The sequence below is a fragment of the Dermacentor variabilis genome, chromosome 1 (genome assembly GCF_050947875.1).
Source record: "Dermacentor variabilis isolate Ectoservices chromosome 1, ASM5094787v1, whole genome shotgun sequence".
Lineage (NCBI taxonomy): Eukaryota > Metazoa > Arthropoda > Arachnida > Ixodida > Ixodidae > Dermacentor > Dermacentor variabilis.
Window position 1 is genome coordinate 191590872 of NC_134568.1, and position 15471 is coordinate 191606342.

Sequence of the window (15471 nt, forward strand, 5' to 3'; positions counted from 1 at the left end):
GCTGACGGTGGCTGTACACGAACACAATGTACAGTACGTAACGTGCACAAGCACAATGAACTGAACGTGTGCATAAGCGCCATGAAAGTACGAAAGCATAGTGAAATGAAGCAACGTTGAGACTTCGAGCAATGCTTTTGTCAAAACTGCAGTCAGATCTTAAATAGAGGAACGCGAACTCCATTCTTGTTTGCTTCACTTGCATATTCAACACAAAAGGTTATATAATGGCGACCAATTTTTTTAATAACACAGTGACGAAGAGACGCCTGGTCGAGAATGTAAAAAAAATAAGATAAAAGAAATATCTAACGTGCCTGAGCTCGCATACCACCTGTCGCATTAACTTGTCCAATAACCTCAGTTGGTCCTCGCACATTTGCAACATTAGCAATGATGCCAATCGTGTACTATGCTACCTGCGCCGTAATCTACGTCTTGTTCCGCCCTCAATAAAACTACTCGCATATTTAACAATCATTCGACCAAAACTGGAATACGCATGCTCATTGTGGGACCCACACCAATCTAACCTGGCAACAGCACTAGAATCCATACAGAATCGTGCAGCAAGGTTCATTCATTCTGACTATTCTTACCACACTAGCGTTACTAAACTTAAATCATCTCTGAACCTTCCAACCCTCAAGCAGCGCCGCAAGACAGCAAGATTGTGCCTCTTTTACAAATTTTATCGCTCACTACTTCATCAATTCCGGATCAAGCTACAGAACAGGTACTCGGCTTTAACTCAGGAAGAGGACCTTAGTGTTGCAGCAATGCACGACAATCTCATGGGCATCATTAAGGAGTGCGCAATAGAAGTCGGTGGTAACGCCGTTATACAGGAAACCAGTAAGCTATCGCAGGAGACGAAAGATCTGATCAAGAAACGCCAATGTATGAAAGCCTCTAACCCTACAGCTAGAATAGAACTGGCAGAACTTTCTAAGTTAATCAACAAGCGTAAGACAGCGGACATCAGAAACTATAATATGGATAGAATTGAACAGGCTCTCAGAAACGGAGGAAGCCTAAAAACAGTGAAGAAGAAACTAGGAATAGGCAAGAATCAGACGTGTGCGTTAAGAGACAAAGCCGGCAATATCGTTACCAATATGGATGAGATAGTTCAAGTGGCTGAGGAGTTCTATAGAGATTTATACAGTACCAGTGGTACCCACGACGATAGTGGAAGAGAGAATAGCCTAGAGGAATTCGAAATCCCACAGGTAACGCCAGAAGAAGTAAAGAAAGCCTTAGGAGCTATGCAAAGGGGGAAGGCAGCTGGGGAGGATCAGGTAACAGCAGATTTGTTGAAGGATGGTGGTCAGATTGTTCTAGAGAAACTGGCCACCCTGTATACGTAATGCCTCATAACCTCGAGCGTACCGGAATCTTGGAAGAACGCTAACATAATCCTATTCCATAAGAAAGGGGACGCCAAAGACTTGAAAAATTATAGACCGATCAGCTTACTGTCCGTTGCCTACAAAGTATTTACTAAGGTAATCGCAAATAGAATCAGGAACACCTTAGACTTCTGTCAACCAAAGGACCAGGCAGGATTCCGTAAAGGCTACTCAACAATAGACCATATTCACACTGTCAATCAAGTGATAGAGAAATGTGCAGAATATAACCAACCCTTATATATAGCTTTCATTGATTACGAGAAAGCGTTTGATTCAGTCGAAACCTCAGCAGTCATGGAGGCATTACGGAATCAGGGTGTAGATGAGCCATATGTAAAAATACTGGAAGATATCTATAGCGGCTCCACAGCCACCGTAGTCCTCCACAAAGAAAGTAACAAAATCCCTATAAAGAAAGGCGTCAGACAGGGAGATACGATATCTCCAATGCTATTCACAGCATGTTTACAGGAGGTATTCAGAGGCCTGGAGTGGGAAGAATTGGGGATAAAAGTTAACGGAGAATACCTTAGCAACTTGCGATTCGCTGATGATATTGCCTTGCTTAGTAACTCAGGAGACCAATTGCAATGCATGCTCACTGACCTGGAGAGGCAAAGCAGAAGGGTGGGTCTGAAAATTAATTTGCAGAAAACTAAAGTATTGTTTAACAGTCTCGGAAGAGAACAGCAGTTTACGATAGGTAGCGAAGCACTGGAAGTGGTAAGGGAATACATCTACTTAGGGCAGGTAGTGACCACGGATCCGGATCATGAGACTGAAATAACCAGAAGAATAAGAATGGGCTGGGGTGCGTTTGGCAGGCATTCTCAAATCATGAACAGCAGGTTGCCACTATCCCTCAAAAGGAAAGTGTATAACAGCTGTGTGTTACCAGTACTCACATATGGGGCAGAAACCTGGAGGCTTACGAAAAGGGTTCTGCTGAAATTGAGGACGACGCAACGAGCTATGGAAAGAAGAATGATGGGTGTAACGTTAAGGGATAAGAAAAGAGCAGATTGGGTGAGGCAACAAACGCGGGTAAACGACATCTTAGTTGAAATCAAGAAAAAGAAATGGGCATGGGCAGGACATGTAATGAGGAGGGAAGATAACCGATAGTCATTAAGGGTTACGGACTGGATTCCAAGGGAAGGGAAGCGTAGCAGGGGGCGGCAGAAAGTTAGGTGGGCGGATGAAATTAAGATGTTTGCTGGGACAACATGGCCACAATTAGTACATGACCGGGGTAGTTGGAGAAGTATGGGAGAGGCCTTTGCCCTGCAGTGGGCGTAACTAGGCTGATGATGATGATGATGACTTCATCAGACCGACATCACGCCTGCGCATCGCACTTCATCCCGTCATAGGCATTCAAAGGCTGTTTATCCCCCTCCAGCTCGCACCTCCACTCATCTTAACTCTTTCTTCGTTCAAACAGCGAAAGACTGGAATCATCTACCTGCTGAAGCGGTGCACCACTCCAGTCATTCATCGTTCAAGGCATTCATTGAAAATATGATCTAAATATGCCCACCCCTCATGTAAAACCCCAAATGGGGTATTTGAGGTACCAATAAATAAAATAAATAAAAAATAAATATAATGCTCAGGAAGCGTAGTCTTGTGCACTTTACATGCAGTCACATGCATTTATCCTTCATTATAACCCTCTGTCATTACCGGACAGCAATTAACACATGCTCAGATCGTCCCACAAAGGTGTCCGTCCTTGATGAAAGAGGCAACATCACATTTTAGTCGCGGGCTGTTATAGTCGTACTTGAACAAATATCATGGCGGTGAGATTATGTTTCCTCTCCCGAATTCACTACGACAGGGTAGTGGTGCTTTGCGTGAGCAGCTCATATACCTAGAAAACGTTTGGATTGGTATCAGCTGTCCGAGGTGTGTTGCTTAAGCACGCAGAATACAAGATGTGCGATGCCATACGAGTTTACTTTGCTAAGTGTTTTTTCTTGCTTTCGTTTGTGCACTTTCAAATGAAACATCACCCTTGACCACACCTAGTGCTCGCGCCACCTTACTTTCGGATTCTTCACTAACAATCGTGGATGGCGACTAGCAAGAGTGAACTAACACTCACTGAGATAGGTGTCATACAGTATTTGAAGAGTTACTGCTTTGTTTCTCAGCTTGATGGACACCGTGATACCGTGTGTAAACGGCAACGACCATCTCTAGACTCACCACACTGTTACCTTTAAAACTGAAACGATAGGCATAGTACAAATAACTAAATTCCCAAAAAGAATTCAATTTCCTTTCAGTGCTATAGAGAGGTTATCATGGCGCCTGATGGAACCCGTCTTACTTTCTTGTATGCGTCTGTTTCGCGCCGTTGATTTCCCTAAAACTTATCTTCTATCAACTTACGACAAGGCGGTTGCCGTTTGTCACTTACTATGAAGGCTACTTCTGTCAGTTACCTTGAGGCGTGATGCAGAGAGGCTCTCATCTTGAACGCATACGCAGGATACATAGTGGACGAGGTCACTCAACTGGCTACAACAGTTCCTTCCTTTGTGGTTGAAAGAATGCTTTTGCTTTTGAGGCATCCACCTGAACGGCTCTGCTAAGAACAAAAGCGCGAGTCCGCATAATGGTAGTTTGGACTTGTGCGTCGTTTGTTCACAAAACGAGGCTCGTAAGACTAAGAAAGTAAAAAAAAAATGCGATTGCGGTTTGTGATTGAAAGCGCGCACATGTACAGATGGCCGCACTATAGTAATCGCACGCAGAAAACGCGATCCCAGCCCTTTCTCTTGTTTTTCTCCGATATCCATTATAGATATTTCATCTGTATTATAACATTAGCCCTTCCCACAATCACGCACTGCAAGAAGGTGATAAGCCCGGTTTTCAAACTCCTCCTCAGCGTAGATGAATGCTTCGATATGAAAATTGCACGGTGCAAAAAAGACAAAAAAGAAAGGAAAGAAATAGAGAAACGAAACTAAGCATGCATTTGTATACTTTCACGTCATATATTCTGAGAACCATGTGCCTCCCCCCCCCCTTTTTCTTTTTTATTTAGTTGCACCAATCTTATTTAAATTGTCTGTAGCAGACAACACAATTCTAGCCCTTGATCAAAATTACCCAGTGAGGCGGCCATTACTTCTACAAGAAATCAAAACGCTTAATTGAATATTTAACATAATCGCGCTAATTAATTTTGTAACTAATTACTTTTTTATTCATTAATGTTCACCTTAAAGGCCCGGAGGCGTTACATAAGGGAAGGCTTTAATCCTTGCGACAATGTCAGAACCAATGAAGAGAACTGGAAAAGAAAAAAACAACAACAAACAAAAACAAGCCAGAAACAACTGTGAAAAAAGGGAAACATCGTGTTGGAGTAAGGGTGGGTAGGATCGGTAATTAAGCAATATGGCTATTTAACATTTCGCGGAACGATGTACGGTCAGTGCATGCGACGATGTTTTGTGGGAGGCTGCTCCAATTGGTTATTGCGTCAGGGAAGAATGAAGTGTTCATGGCAGAAGGTCGGGTGATAATGCGTTCTATAGGACGAGTGTGGCTTAAGCGGGAAGCTGTACGTGAGGGTGGATTTAACAGGGAATGCCATGAGTGCGGATGGTAATCAAAGGTGTGAAGCAAGCAGAGACGAGAGATATTCCGGCGGGAGGGCATGTGATGGTAGTTTAAGTGCACATTTTAGTGCGGTTATGCTGGTTTCATGAGAGTAATTGGAAGTTACAAACCAAGCAGTTGTATTGCTTCTATATGTCGCAGGAAAGATATGATTCAGAAGGGTGCGAGATAAATGACGCATATTCTAACTGCGGACGTACGAATGTTAGACATGCTAGCTTTTTTTAAATTGAGGTGATGCTGTTTTCAGGTTACGTTTTAGATGTCCAAGGGTGCCTGAAGCATTAGAACAGATGGTGTCAGTATGTGTTAACCATGATAGTGTCGATGCCCTGTGAACGCCGAGGTATTTGTAAGAGAGGGCACGATTGATAGGAGCAGAATTCATTGCGTAGGTGTGACTGGTTAAGCTTTGGTTGCGGTTGAATGACAGAGCTTTGCACTTAGTTGGCTTAAGCGGCATGAACCATTTCTCGCACCACACTGCGATGAAATCGAGATCCTTTTGCAGTGCGGTGATGTCATTCGAGCCTTCGATAGGGAAATATGTGACACAGTCGTCCGCGAGAAGACGTAATTTATTCTTAATATTAGCAGGTAAGTCATTGATGTAGATGAGGAAAAGTAGAGGCGATAAACCAGCGCCTTGTGGCACACCCGATGTTACGTTGCGAAGGGATGAATTATGGTTATTTGCAGAGGTAAAACTGTGCACATCCTTTTAAGAAGTGTTCAAGCCAGGAAAGCAAGTTATTTGGGATTCCGATAGATGCGAGTTCTTGAAGTAGGTGATTGCGGGCACATATTTCAATCTGCGAATCGCAGATATAGTGAGCTTGCAAGACATATGGACTTGGAACGAATTCTGAGGATGGAACCGCTTTCGATATATGCGCCGTCAAACTTACGGTAAAAAAACACTGTTGTTCCACTTACGTTTTTTAAGAAAACGCTCTTAAAAGCGTTGAAGTGCAAAATTAGCTGAAACACCGATGCATTTCGTCGGACGCATTAAAAATTAATATCTCGAAAGTGTCGTAGTCCTGAGAATTCGTTTTAAGTCGATATGCCTCGCATGCTCACCAGCTACAATTTGTAGGTTGAAAAATATGCCGTAATGTAATTTATTAAAAGGTTAATTATCTTATTATCTTAATTACTCAATTAAGCATTTTGATTTCTCTTAGAAGCAGTGGTCGCCTCATCGTGTAATTTAGTTCAAGGCTTAGAAATGTTCTGTCCGCCACAGACATTTAAAAAAAAAAATTGGTGCATGATGGTGACGATCATTTATTGACATCCCATTTGAAGCTGGGTGGTGCCAAATTAGTACATGACCGGGGTTGTTGGAGAAGTATGGGAGAGGCCTTTGCCCTGCAGTGAGCGTAACCAGGCTGATGATAATGATGATGATGGTGCCAAATGTTCACCTAGCCTGCTTGAGTTAATCAGGTATGTTATACCTGCTTTTTGTATACATTTTTACATGTTTAAATTTGTAGCAGCTTTGGGTGCATCTTCTTAATCTTTTTTTCTTTCCGCAAAACTTCTCTATCTACCTTGCATCGGTACCTACGCCTGTCACGGATCCGGTGGTAGCATTGTCTTCTCAGCTTTTTTCCACCAACTCTCAAAACGTCCTCGCAGCAGGCACATGCCTCATCTTGTTGCGAATATTTGCTCGGTTATGTTTTTTTCCTTGAGCAACACTCTCGAGCCTACAAGGCACTGCCCGTTGCCGCACAGTTTTTCCACTCTAGTTTCCTGCTTCTCAATCCTGTATGTCTCCATGGTCATTTTCTTTTTCCATTCTTTGCATCCATTTCGCTGCCTGTTTCTCTCACTTCCTTTCTGTTGACTCTTGGTTGTCTGTTAACACCTTCAGTTACCCTGTGCTTGACTGCCAACTTGCTCGACCTCTTCCTCCATTCTGTGCCCACGCTTTTCAGGTACAGATACTTGTGCACTTTAGCCGCCTATTTATTTTGATCCACGTTCCTGAGTCTTTCTTCAAAACAAATTTTGCTCCGCGCTTCTCTGACTTCAAAAGAGGCTCAGACCATGTCACCCTGCACTGCCTCATTTGTGGTTTTGCCGTGGACTCCCAAAGCCAACAGGCCTACCAATCTTTGATTAACTTCCGACCCCGACAAGATATCCGACTTCAAGCACAGAATGGCATTTGCGAACGTTAGCGCTGGCGCCATTACTCCTTTACAGATTCCACGCCCTGCAACATATTTATTGTGGCCCCAAAGGGCTCTATCTTTCATTATTGCTCTATTCCACATACCCTTTATATTCAGATTATCTTGGTGGGTGCTTGAGTAAGTCTTTCCTTCCTTTATGTATACGCCGAGGTATTTGTATTGCTTGACTATGGGTATGACTTGCTGTCTAATAGATACCACGTAATTCTTCGTCTCTTCATTGAAGATCATCATTCTATTTAATGAAGTGTTAAAGTGCGATGAGGTATTGCTTGACTGTGGGTACGACTTGCTGTTGAACTGGTACAGCGTAATTACTCGTCTCTTCGTTACAGATCATAACTCATTCATTAATGTTCAGCTAGAAAAAAAAAACACCACATATGACAATTCACGGCAACAATGTGCCGAGCCTTGAGTGCGCTGTCGATGTCGGTCTGTCATGCCCGTTTGTACACTGCAACCGAAGGACATATTCAAGAACGCACTCTTCAGTGCTTAAAAATATTTGGGTAGTTGACAACATGACTAATTCGTTTCAGACCAAGAGATGGCCGTGGAAGTTGCAAACGCGCTTCCCGTCAAAGTAGAGATGCGAGTTTAGGCATGCAGTCAGAATTTCCTACGGCTCACGAGCGACACCTGCTCGAACGAAGATCGCGAAATGAGCGCAGCTGGCTCTTACTGTCGCGCGCTCGGAAATAATAAATAAATAATTAAATAAATAAAAAACAAAATGTCACTATCTAAGAAGCCAACTTATACTGCAAGGAACAGCTGCAGCTTGAAGACGAAAATAAAAATTATTGACTTCGTTTTCCCTTATCCACGATCGCTCTGAAGAGAGGTTCGCTCACGCTTCTGAGCAACAACACAATAGGTTTCGAGGAACAGCTGTGAGAGCGCTCGAGTGACTTGTACAGCAACGTCAATTCGCTTCACGACTTCTTTATTTTTTCACTTTTTTCAATATGCTTATACGACAGCTAACCAATGACCATGAGATCACCCAAAGTCTGCCGACGAATTGAGTTGCTTTGGTTGGTTCAAGTGAAGATGATCAGAAAAAATTGATAACTCAACTGGCAAGGCGACAGAGATTTGTCATACGCCGAAGCCGGTAGCGTATAGCTTAGTTTTGTTTATTCGGCTCATTATTATCTACCGTCAGCTCCAGATGCAAATGCGCTAATTCCGAAATGTAACTAGCATGTATAATAAATATATACAGCATAAAAAGCCTTCCTTTTTTTTTAATTGTTTGAGAGACCGGAGTCTACTTCTAGGTATATGATATCCTATCATATTTCTATCCGAAGGCGCAATTTCTTTTCTTTTTTAGGTGATCAATTCATAATGTTGTTCACACGAATAAATACCGGTTTACTGGCGGCTATCAACTTAACAGTTCACCTGCTTTTCTTGTAAAACCTATTGAATTCAGCATGTCATGATTCATGACTGTTTCTTTCTTTGTTGTTGTTGTTGTGGTTGAAAATTACTGCACACAAATACAGGCGCAACTATAGCGGCGCTGTTATCATAAGATATATGACAACGCAATAAGTACCAACCATTACAGTAAGTTCACGTTGAGGAGCCTTGCCAAGTGGCGATGACCTACCTACAATAAAACGTAAATAAACTTAACGTATTTGTTGAAAATTTTACGCTTCAGAGGAAGAGTGACATGCAATGTGCCACTGACACCCCCTGAATCTCTTCGGTATGCTTTCTTTAATGTTCTAGAGCGGAGCTATGACATTTCGTATGTTTGTACGAACTGAATATTTGCACAAATAATATCTCATAAAGGTGTGCGGATATCTTATTTTTCGGCAGTGCAGTATGACTGATGATTGTGTTACCTTGAAATTTCTATCAATAATTGTTCTTGATGGTAAATTAAGAGTACGCTGCTTACCAGCGCATACAAGCGTGCGGAGTAGGTTCGAAAACTGCGCGTAAATGGAAGTTTATCCACCGGAATGCCACTGGCATCCATCGCTTCAACCAGTGGCTCCAAAGTGCTGAAAAGTTGGCTCCCATGGCATCTAGCAAAGTGGGCTGCTCCTCCTGCTACATTTCGCTTTTATTAAACGCGCGTGAAAATCAAACGCTCACCTTGCATAGAGGAGACCTTGGGCAACTGTGTCGGGCTCAAAGGTTTGATGTCCTGAGGTGAGTCCGGCATTTTGCAGCCCTGATGCTGCGACGATGAACCGCCACTGCCCAGAGATGGCGTGGTGGTTGCGGCGAGATCTGCAAACATAAGAGGAGACAATCGTTGAACGTGAACGGCAGATGGCTTTTGGTTGACGAAGTGTCATCAGGCTGACTGCATCAAACGAAACTCTGACGCATCATGAATTCCATCCATGCGGTGGCTTGCTGTATGCACGCTTCAGAAGGCGTACCCAACCAATCAAATACAAACGCACTCATGGAAATGGAGCTTGCTCCCTTTTTACGTTTTGTTGCGGAAAACTCAACGTCTGCAAAACTGATATTGAAATTTTTTCTTAAACTTAGCAGTATTCCGCAATGTCTGAAGCACTCAGATCAGAGGCTATGGTGGTAAATGACTCAGTCACCAGCAGGAAATATCGATAAGGATAACACGTACTTAGCTCACTGACAACTAAACATGCTATATATATATATATATATATATATATATATATATATATATATATATATATATATATATATATATTCTCACACTGATGTCTTTTACAGGACATTGCGAGAGTAGGTTTAGGATGAGAAATGAAGCACATAGCTAAAGAACAAGCACGCACAGTTTTTATGTTGCAAGCCGCGCATTTCACTGCTGAGGTTGGTTCACAATCCGCCTCTTTCATTTTCCTGTGCTGCCCTCTGCCGCACGCCGCTGAAAACGTTTTGGAAGGGTCCCGGGGCTTTCGCCGGTGGATTTGTGTACCTGCGCCCACGTTGAGTGCGCGTCGGTTGTGCGTTTCGTGGATCGCGAATCATTATTAGTGGCTTCTTCGGGACAGCATGTCGTTCCTGATTCCACTCAATGACTACTGGGTGAGCAGGCCTGAGTGCGCTGTTCTGCAAACAGTGCGGCCGATAAAGGCACGCCGAGTTCCGTTTGGCGGCACGGCTGCCTTGGAATTTGTCACTGATTTCGGCACTTGAACATCACTTTTTGTATTCTTTTTACACATTATGTAGACGTTTCGGATATTCAAGAAGTCTTCGAGCGCAGCCTTCTGCGTCGGATTTATTAAAGCGGAGCACTTGTTTACATCGACATCTACAGCCGCAGGTCGTTGTTATCGTCAAATATTGTGGACCTTCGCTGAGATGAAATATTATCAAAATGTAACACAACATGCATATCTGCGCATATGTGCCATGTTGTTACACCCTGAGACGAGTCAATATGAGCGGCCGAACCACTTAAACAACAAAGCCGGCCACGGCGGCCGCATTTCGATGGGGGCGAAATGCGAAAACACCCGTGTGTTTAGATTTAGGTGCACGTTAAAGAACGCCAGGTGGTCGAAATTTCCGGAGTCCTCCACTACGGCGTGCCTCATAATCAGAAATTGGTTTTTGCACGTAAAACCCCATAATTCATTCACTTAAACAACGGCAACAGTGATCCAGATATATTACGGGCTGTTAACTCATTCTCACTTTTCTTTAACTCCATCATACTTACAGATTTAGCGTGCCATGGAGCATTATTAGAAAAAACTTTGCTCGCATAAGTGCTCATTTGTAGGCCATGTTGTTCTCTCACGAAAACGCGTGGATGCCATCGCTCACACGGCGTTGGTATAAATGAGCGAGGCGGTTGTTTATGCTGCTGTATACCGAATACACCGTCTCTTGTTTGCCTCTTGACGCAGAGGCAAACAGTGCATCTCCGAAATTGAGAAATGTGTCGGCGAAGCAGCACGTACAGGCCCACCCATATACGTAGCGAATGCGGCCGACAGCCTACAGGTACGGTGACGTACAGATGTTGGCACAGCGCTGTGTCGCCGCTTACCGCTTATTGTGTACGCGCCGTGCGAAGTGAAGTGTAGCTGATTTCAAATCGCTAAGGCCAGAATTGAACTATAAAAGCAGTTTCGTTCGACCTAACTGCTCACATTTCAGTTCAGGTCCGCCGGTAGCGAGTGCACGAACTCGACGGCGTCAGGTTAACCTTCGCTGAACAGGATCGACATTGGCTCAAACTTCGTGGGCCCGGCTTGAGAGGGTTGAAGCTTGTGCATTTCAACTTGTTAGGCGTGCTTGGTTCATTTTGAGCACGATTAAAGCGAAGACGCTGTCGCTATTGTGTTGTCGGTTCGACGGCCGATCGCGCGGGGTTCGGTCGAACGATGGTCGGCACGCTGATTTTGCCGGTGCCTTCGAGAAGAAAGCCCGTCGCAGTACAACTCGCGCTCGTCGGTTGCGTCGTTGTCGACCTGGTATGATAAAAAGGTTTCGGTGACGCACAATAGTCGGTAAATCATTCGAGTGAGCGTCTTGTCGGTCTCTTATCGAGCCAGTGTTGCCGCGTCTTACGAATACGTGCAGTCAGGAACGCGCTGCCACCACAAGCGAGTGAGGACCGGCGCTGCAAAAAGACTTCGTCAGCAACGTGATGTACTTAAGTGTCGCCCAAGTGTAACGCACGGATTTTTCGTTATATTAGCGGGCCATTCATGAAAGGCGGCAACTACCTGGCTCACGGTGCAGTCCGGACAACTCGGACGATGCCCTGGCCGCTCTATCTTTTAAAGTGGAGTTGCGGTCTTACGCTACGCACGTTTTCGGCACCGCACCGACATCGAGCTACCAGTGGAGTCTCAATGCGGTACACGGCACGAGTGTTTAAAACAGCGCGCGTCCGAGCGCTATTTTTTTCTTTCTTTCTGGGGACTTCCCGGCGCGCGGCCACGCTCGCGACCCTTCCAAAACATTTCGCGACTAATCCGCTAGGACAGGGCGCATGCGCCGTCGCGCCATGAAAGAGGCGGATTCCGTGGCTTCCGGAAAAAGCCTATTTGAAAGAACCCACGTGCGGTCTAAATAGCACAATGTAACCGTAGCTTAGAAACCTTCAAGAAACGTCGACATTGTCTGGCAGACATAGGGATTATTGAGGTACGTGCTGGTAGCATGATAGTGCAGGCGCACGTGTACCGCCTGTGTTTCAACAACTCGGATGAAAAGCGGTGAACGACAAGGGCGAGGTGCGACAGCCGCAGCTGTTATAAACGAGCCTAATCACACTCGTGGTGAGGAGACCACATCACTGAAGCATATTCGAATATTGTAGACTGGGCGCGGGGGAGTCCGGATTTGGCTTCTAAAATTCAGCGTTGATGCAATGTCGTGGGCGAATTCAACAAGCTGTGTGTTCGTAGAAAATCCGGCGTTTATGAGCGTTTCTTTCTAGGGTAACAGTTGTCATCTTTGCCTATGCCTCCGCCCCGCTGTCAGACTAAACGCCGCACGCAACAGCCGCGTCCCATCAGGGAGGAGCTGTGCGCCGATCATCACTCTCTTGCATGCGTTATCGTGCGAACGACAATTAAAATTTAGAGTCGGGTATCTCGGAGCGCAGACACGCTAGAAGAATTCTTCCAACTGATACTGTGTAGAAACACGACTGCCTCTAACTTTCAATACAAACATACCCACTTCCTGCAGACAACAAAAAGTTCATTATTCAATTTTAGTTAATTGGAATGCTGACAGCGATAATTATCGTCTTACTTTGTGTGCCCCTGGCCACATAATTTATTTGCACGGGTGGTCTTAGCGTGCCTCCCAGTGCCTAACTTTAAGAAAACAATAAAGCTTAATTTAGAACACTCAGTATATATCGATATTTGTTGAACTATCGGCTACCCGCCGTGGTTGCTCAGTGGCTATGGTGTTGGGCTGCTGAGCACGAGGTCGCGGGATCGAATTCCGGCCACGGCGGCCGCATTTCGATGGGGGCGAAATGCGAAAACACCCGTGTGCTTAGATTTAGGTGCACGTTAAAGAACCCCAGGTGGTCAAAATTTCCGGAGTCCTCCACTACGGCGTGCCTCATAATCAGAAAGTGGTTTTGGCACGTAAAACCCCAAATATTATTATTATTATTATTACTATCGGCTGGTGCTTGAGAACGTTCAGACTGAAATAATCAGATCTGTGTTTGGTGCCTGTGACGGTTATCGCAAATAATCAGTTGGCGACAATATCACACTCCTTCTAGTAGCTGCATATCTAAAACGATATGACAGATGTCACATGTTGCACATGGAAGCCACCGCACTGCGACAGAGAATTCAACATTGACTGTGGCGCTATAACGCTGTGGGCGAATTGCGAGTATACGGAAGCACCGCCCCGAGGCGGTGCCACGCATTTCGGTAAGGGTTGTATATATACTGCTGTGGCGAAAACAAAACTTATCCGCGTACTTCGAAAATATTTGCCATTAGAACAACCAGCTGAGATCTAGCGTACTTAAAGAGAAAGAAGATAACAAAAAGCCCCACCGATTAAACAAAGCGGTTTCAAAAACGACGCCCACGTGTTTTTTTTTTCAAGCCTTGCCACTTTGAAGGGGAAACAACAACAACAACAACAACAACAACAACAACAACAACAACAACAACAACAACAACAACAACAACAACAACAACAATAATAATAATAATAATAATAATAATAATAATAATAATAATAATAATAATAATAATAATAATAATAATAATAATAGCAATACAGTGCATGTGATCCTAGCTAGCTGAATAACGAGTCCGAGACCCTATTGCGATCAAAACCTGACGGAAAGAAAAAGAAAGGTCATATGACATCCGGCTCAAGTTCAATATGTCCCAATGCTGAAGATGGAAATAGAAAAGCAGATGTTAAACAAAAAGACGCACGTTATTCACTGTCGGATCGATTGTAGCTGTTTTTCTTGCTTCTGCAGGCATCACGCTGAAGAACGAACTGTTCGCAGCAGTCGCATGCGCGAGGACATCGCTGTATCCCCCATTCGCGGCGAAACGGCCGACGTGGGCTGTTCGCTTTGAAGCTTGGTTTTCAACGTTGCTTGTTCGCGACTAAGTAACCCTTACAATAGACTGGTATTTCCGAAGCGCACTGAGAAGGAATTCGGAGGATCCCGCATGTACAAACCACCTGCGCGAAGAACAAATGCCGTGTCAGTGCTCTTATCAGCCGACGATGCACTGTGAAGCCTGCGGTTGTCACACACTTCACACGTTATACGCGAATGATAGAAAACGTGGCCCGCTCCTTCGTGCTCTTAATAAGAGTGCGCACTGCTCGCATGTGAGCCGAAGTGACAACGCTGACATCAAGCGAAAGGGAACCGTTCTCTCTCGTGACTGCAACGTGCGCCTCTTCGCTAAAAGAGCGAAAAGACCGTCCTTGGTCGGCTCACGTTTGGGCTAGGTCAAAGGCTTAATTCGCAGGCTGTTCGTCCATACAGGAACTGCGCCTCACAGGCCGACGGCCTTCACTAATAATTAATACGCTCTCTATCACGTTTGACCGGCGCCTGTACGTACACAAACCTTTCTAGCTTATTCGCTGCAAGCGAAGCTTTGACCTGGCGTGTGGTAGCTGACATTCAGCTAAAGCGATGGCGTATAAACTCCCTTCTGTGCCTCATGACATTAGCGGTGATAACGCCCCGCGCGTGAAAGTATAAGATGACAACAACGAAGCTTGAGTGTTTTTCGGAAAAATAAAACCACCCGCCGTGGTTGCTTGTTGTGACTATGGTGTTGGGCTGCTAAGCACGAGGTCGCGGGATCGAATCCCGGCTCCGGCGGCCACGTTTCGATGGGGGCGAAATGCGAAAACACCCGTGTACGTAGATTTAGGTGCACGTTAAAAACCCCAGCTGGTCCAAATTTTCGGAGTCCGCCACTACGGCGTGCCTCATACTCAGATGGTGGTTTTGGCACGTAAAACCCCACAATTTAAGCATAAAAAGGTTTTTTAGGCGCAACTTACTAACTAATCACCACAAATATCCTTTTGTGCATGCACGTCAGTGCACGCACAAAATGAAAAAAAGAAAAAAAAAACAAGGAAATACAATGGCTGTTCAACGTGCCTACGTATATTGGAAAGTATTCTAATTTTCTTCCAGCAATCGTATCTCATTATTTATTTATTTGTTTGATTTATTTATTTTA

At 44.5% G+C, this 15471-nt stretch overlaps 1 protein-coding gene across 9 annotated transcripts in view; it reads right to left on the minus strand.

The window, feature by feature from the left end:
• Nucleotides 1-15471, minus strand: part of nvy (CBFA2/RUNX1 partner transcriptional co-repressor nervy) — a 205692-nt gene that overhangs the window by 33625 nt on the left and 156596 nt on the right. For 8 of the 9 annotated variants that reach the window (XM_075702299.1, XM_075702306.1, XM_075702289.1 and 5 more), the window contains one exon: nucleotides 9392-9529. In XM_075702299.1, the coding sequence (XP_075558414.1) occupies nucleotides 9392-9529 (138 nt within the window). Of the gene's footprint in view, nucleotides 1-9391; nucleotides 9530-14184; nucleotides 14311-15471 lie in introns of those variants that run through there. The other variant, XM_075702340.1, reaches the window with a different exon arrangement.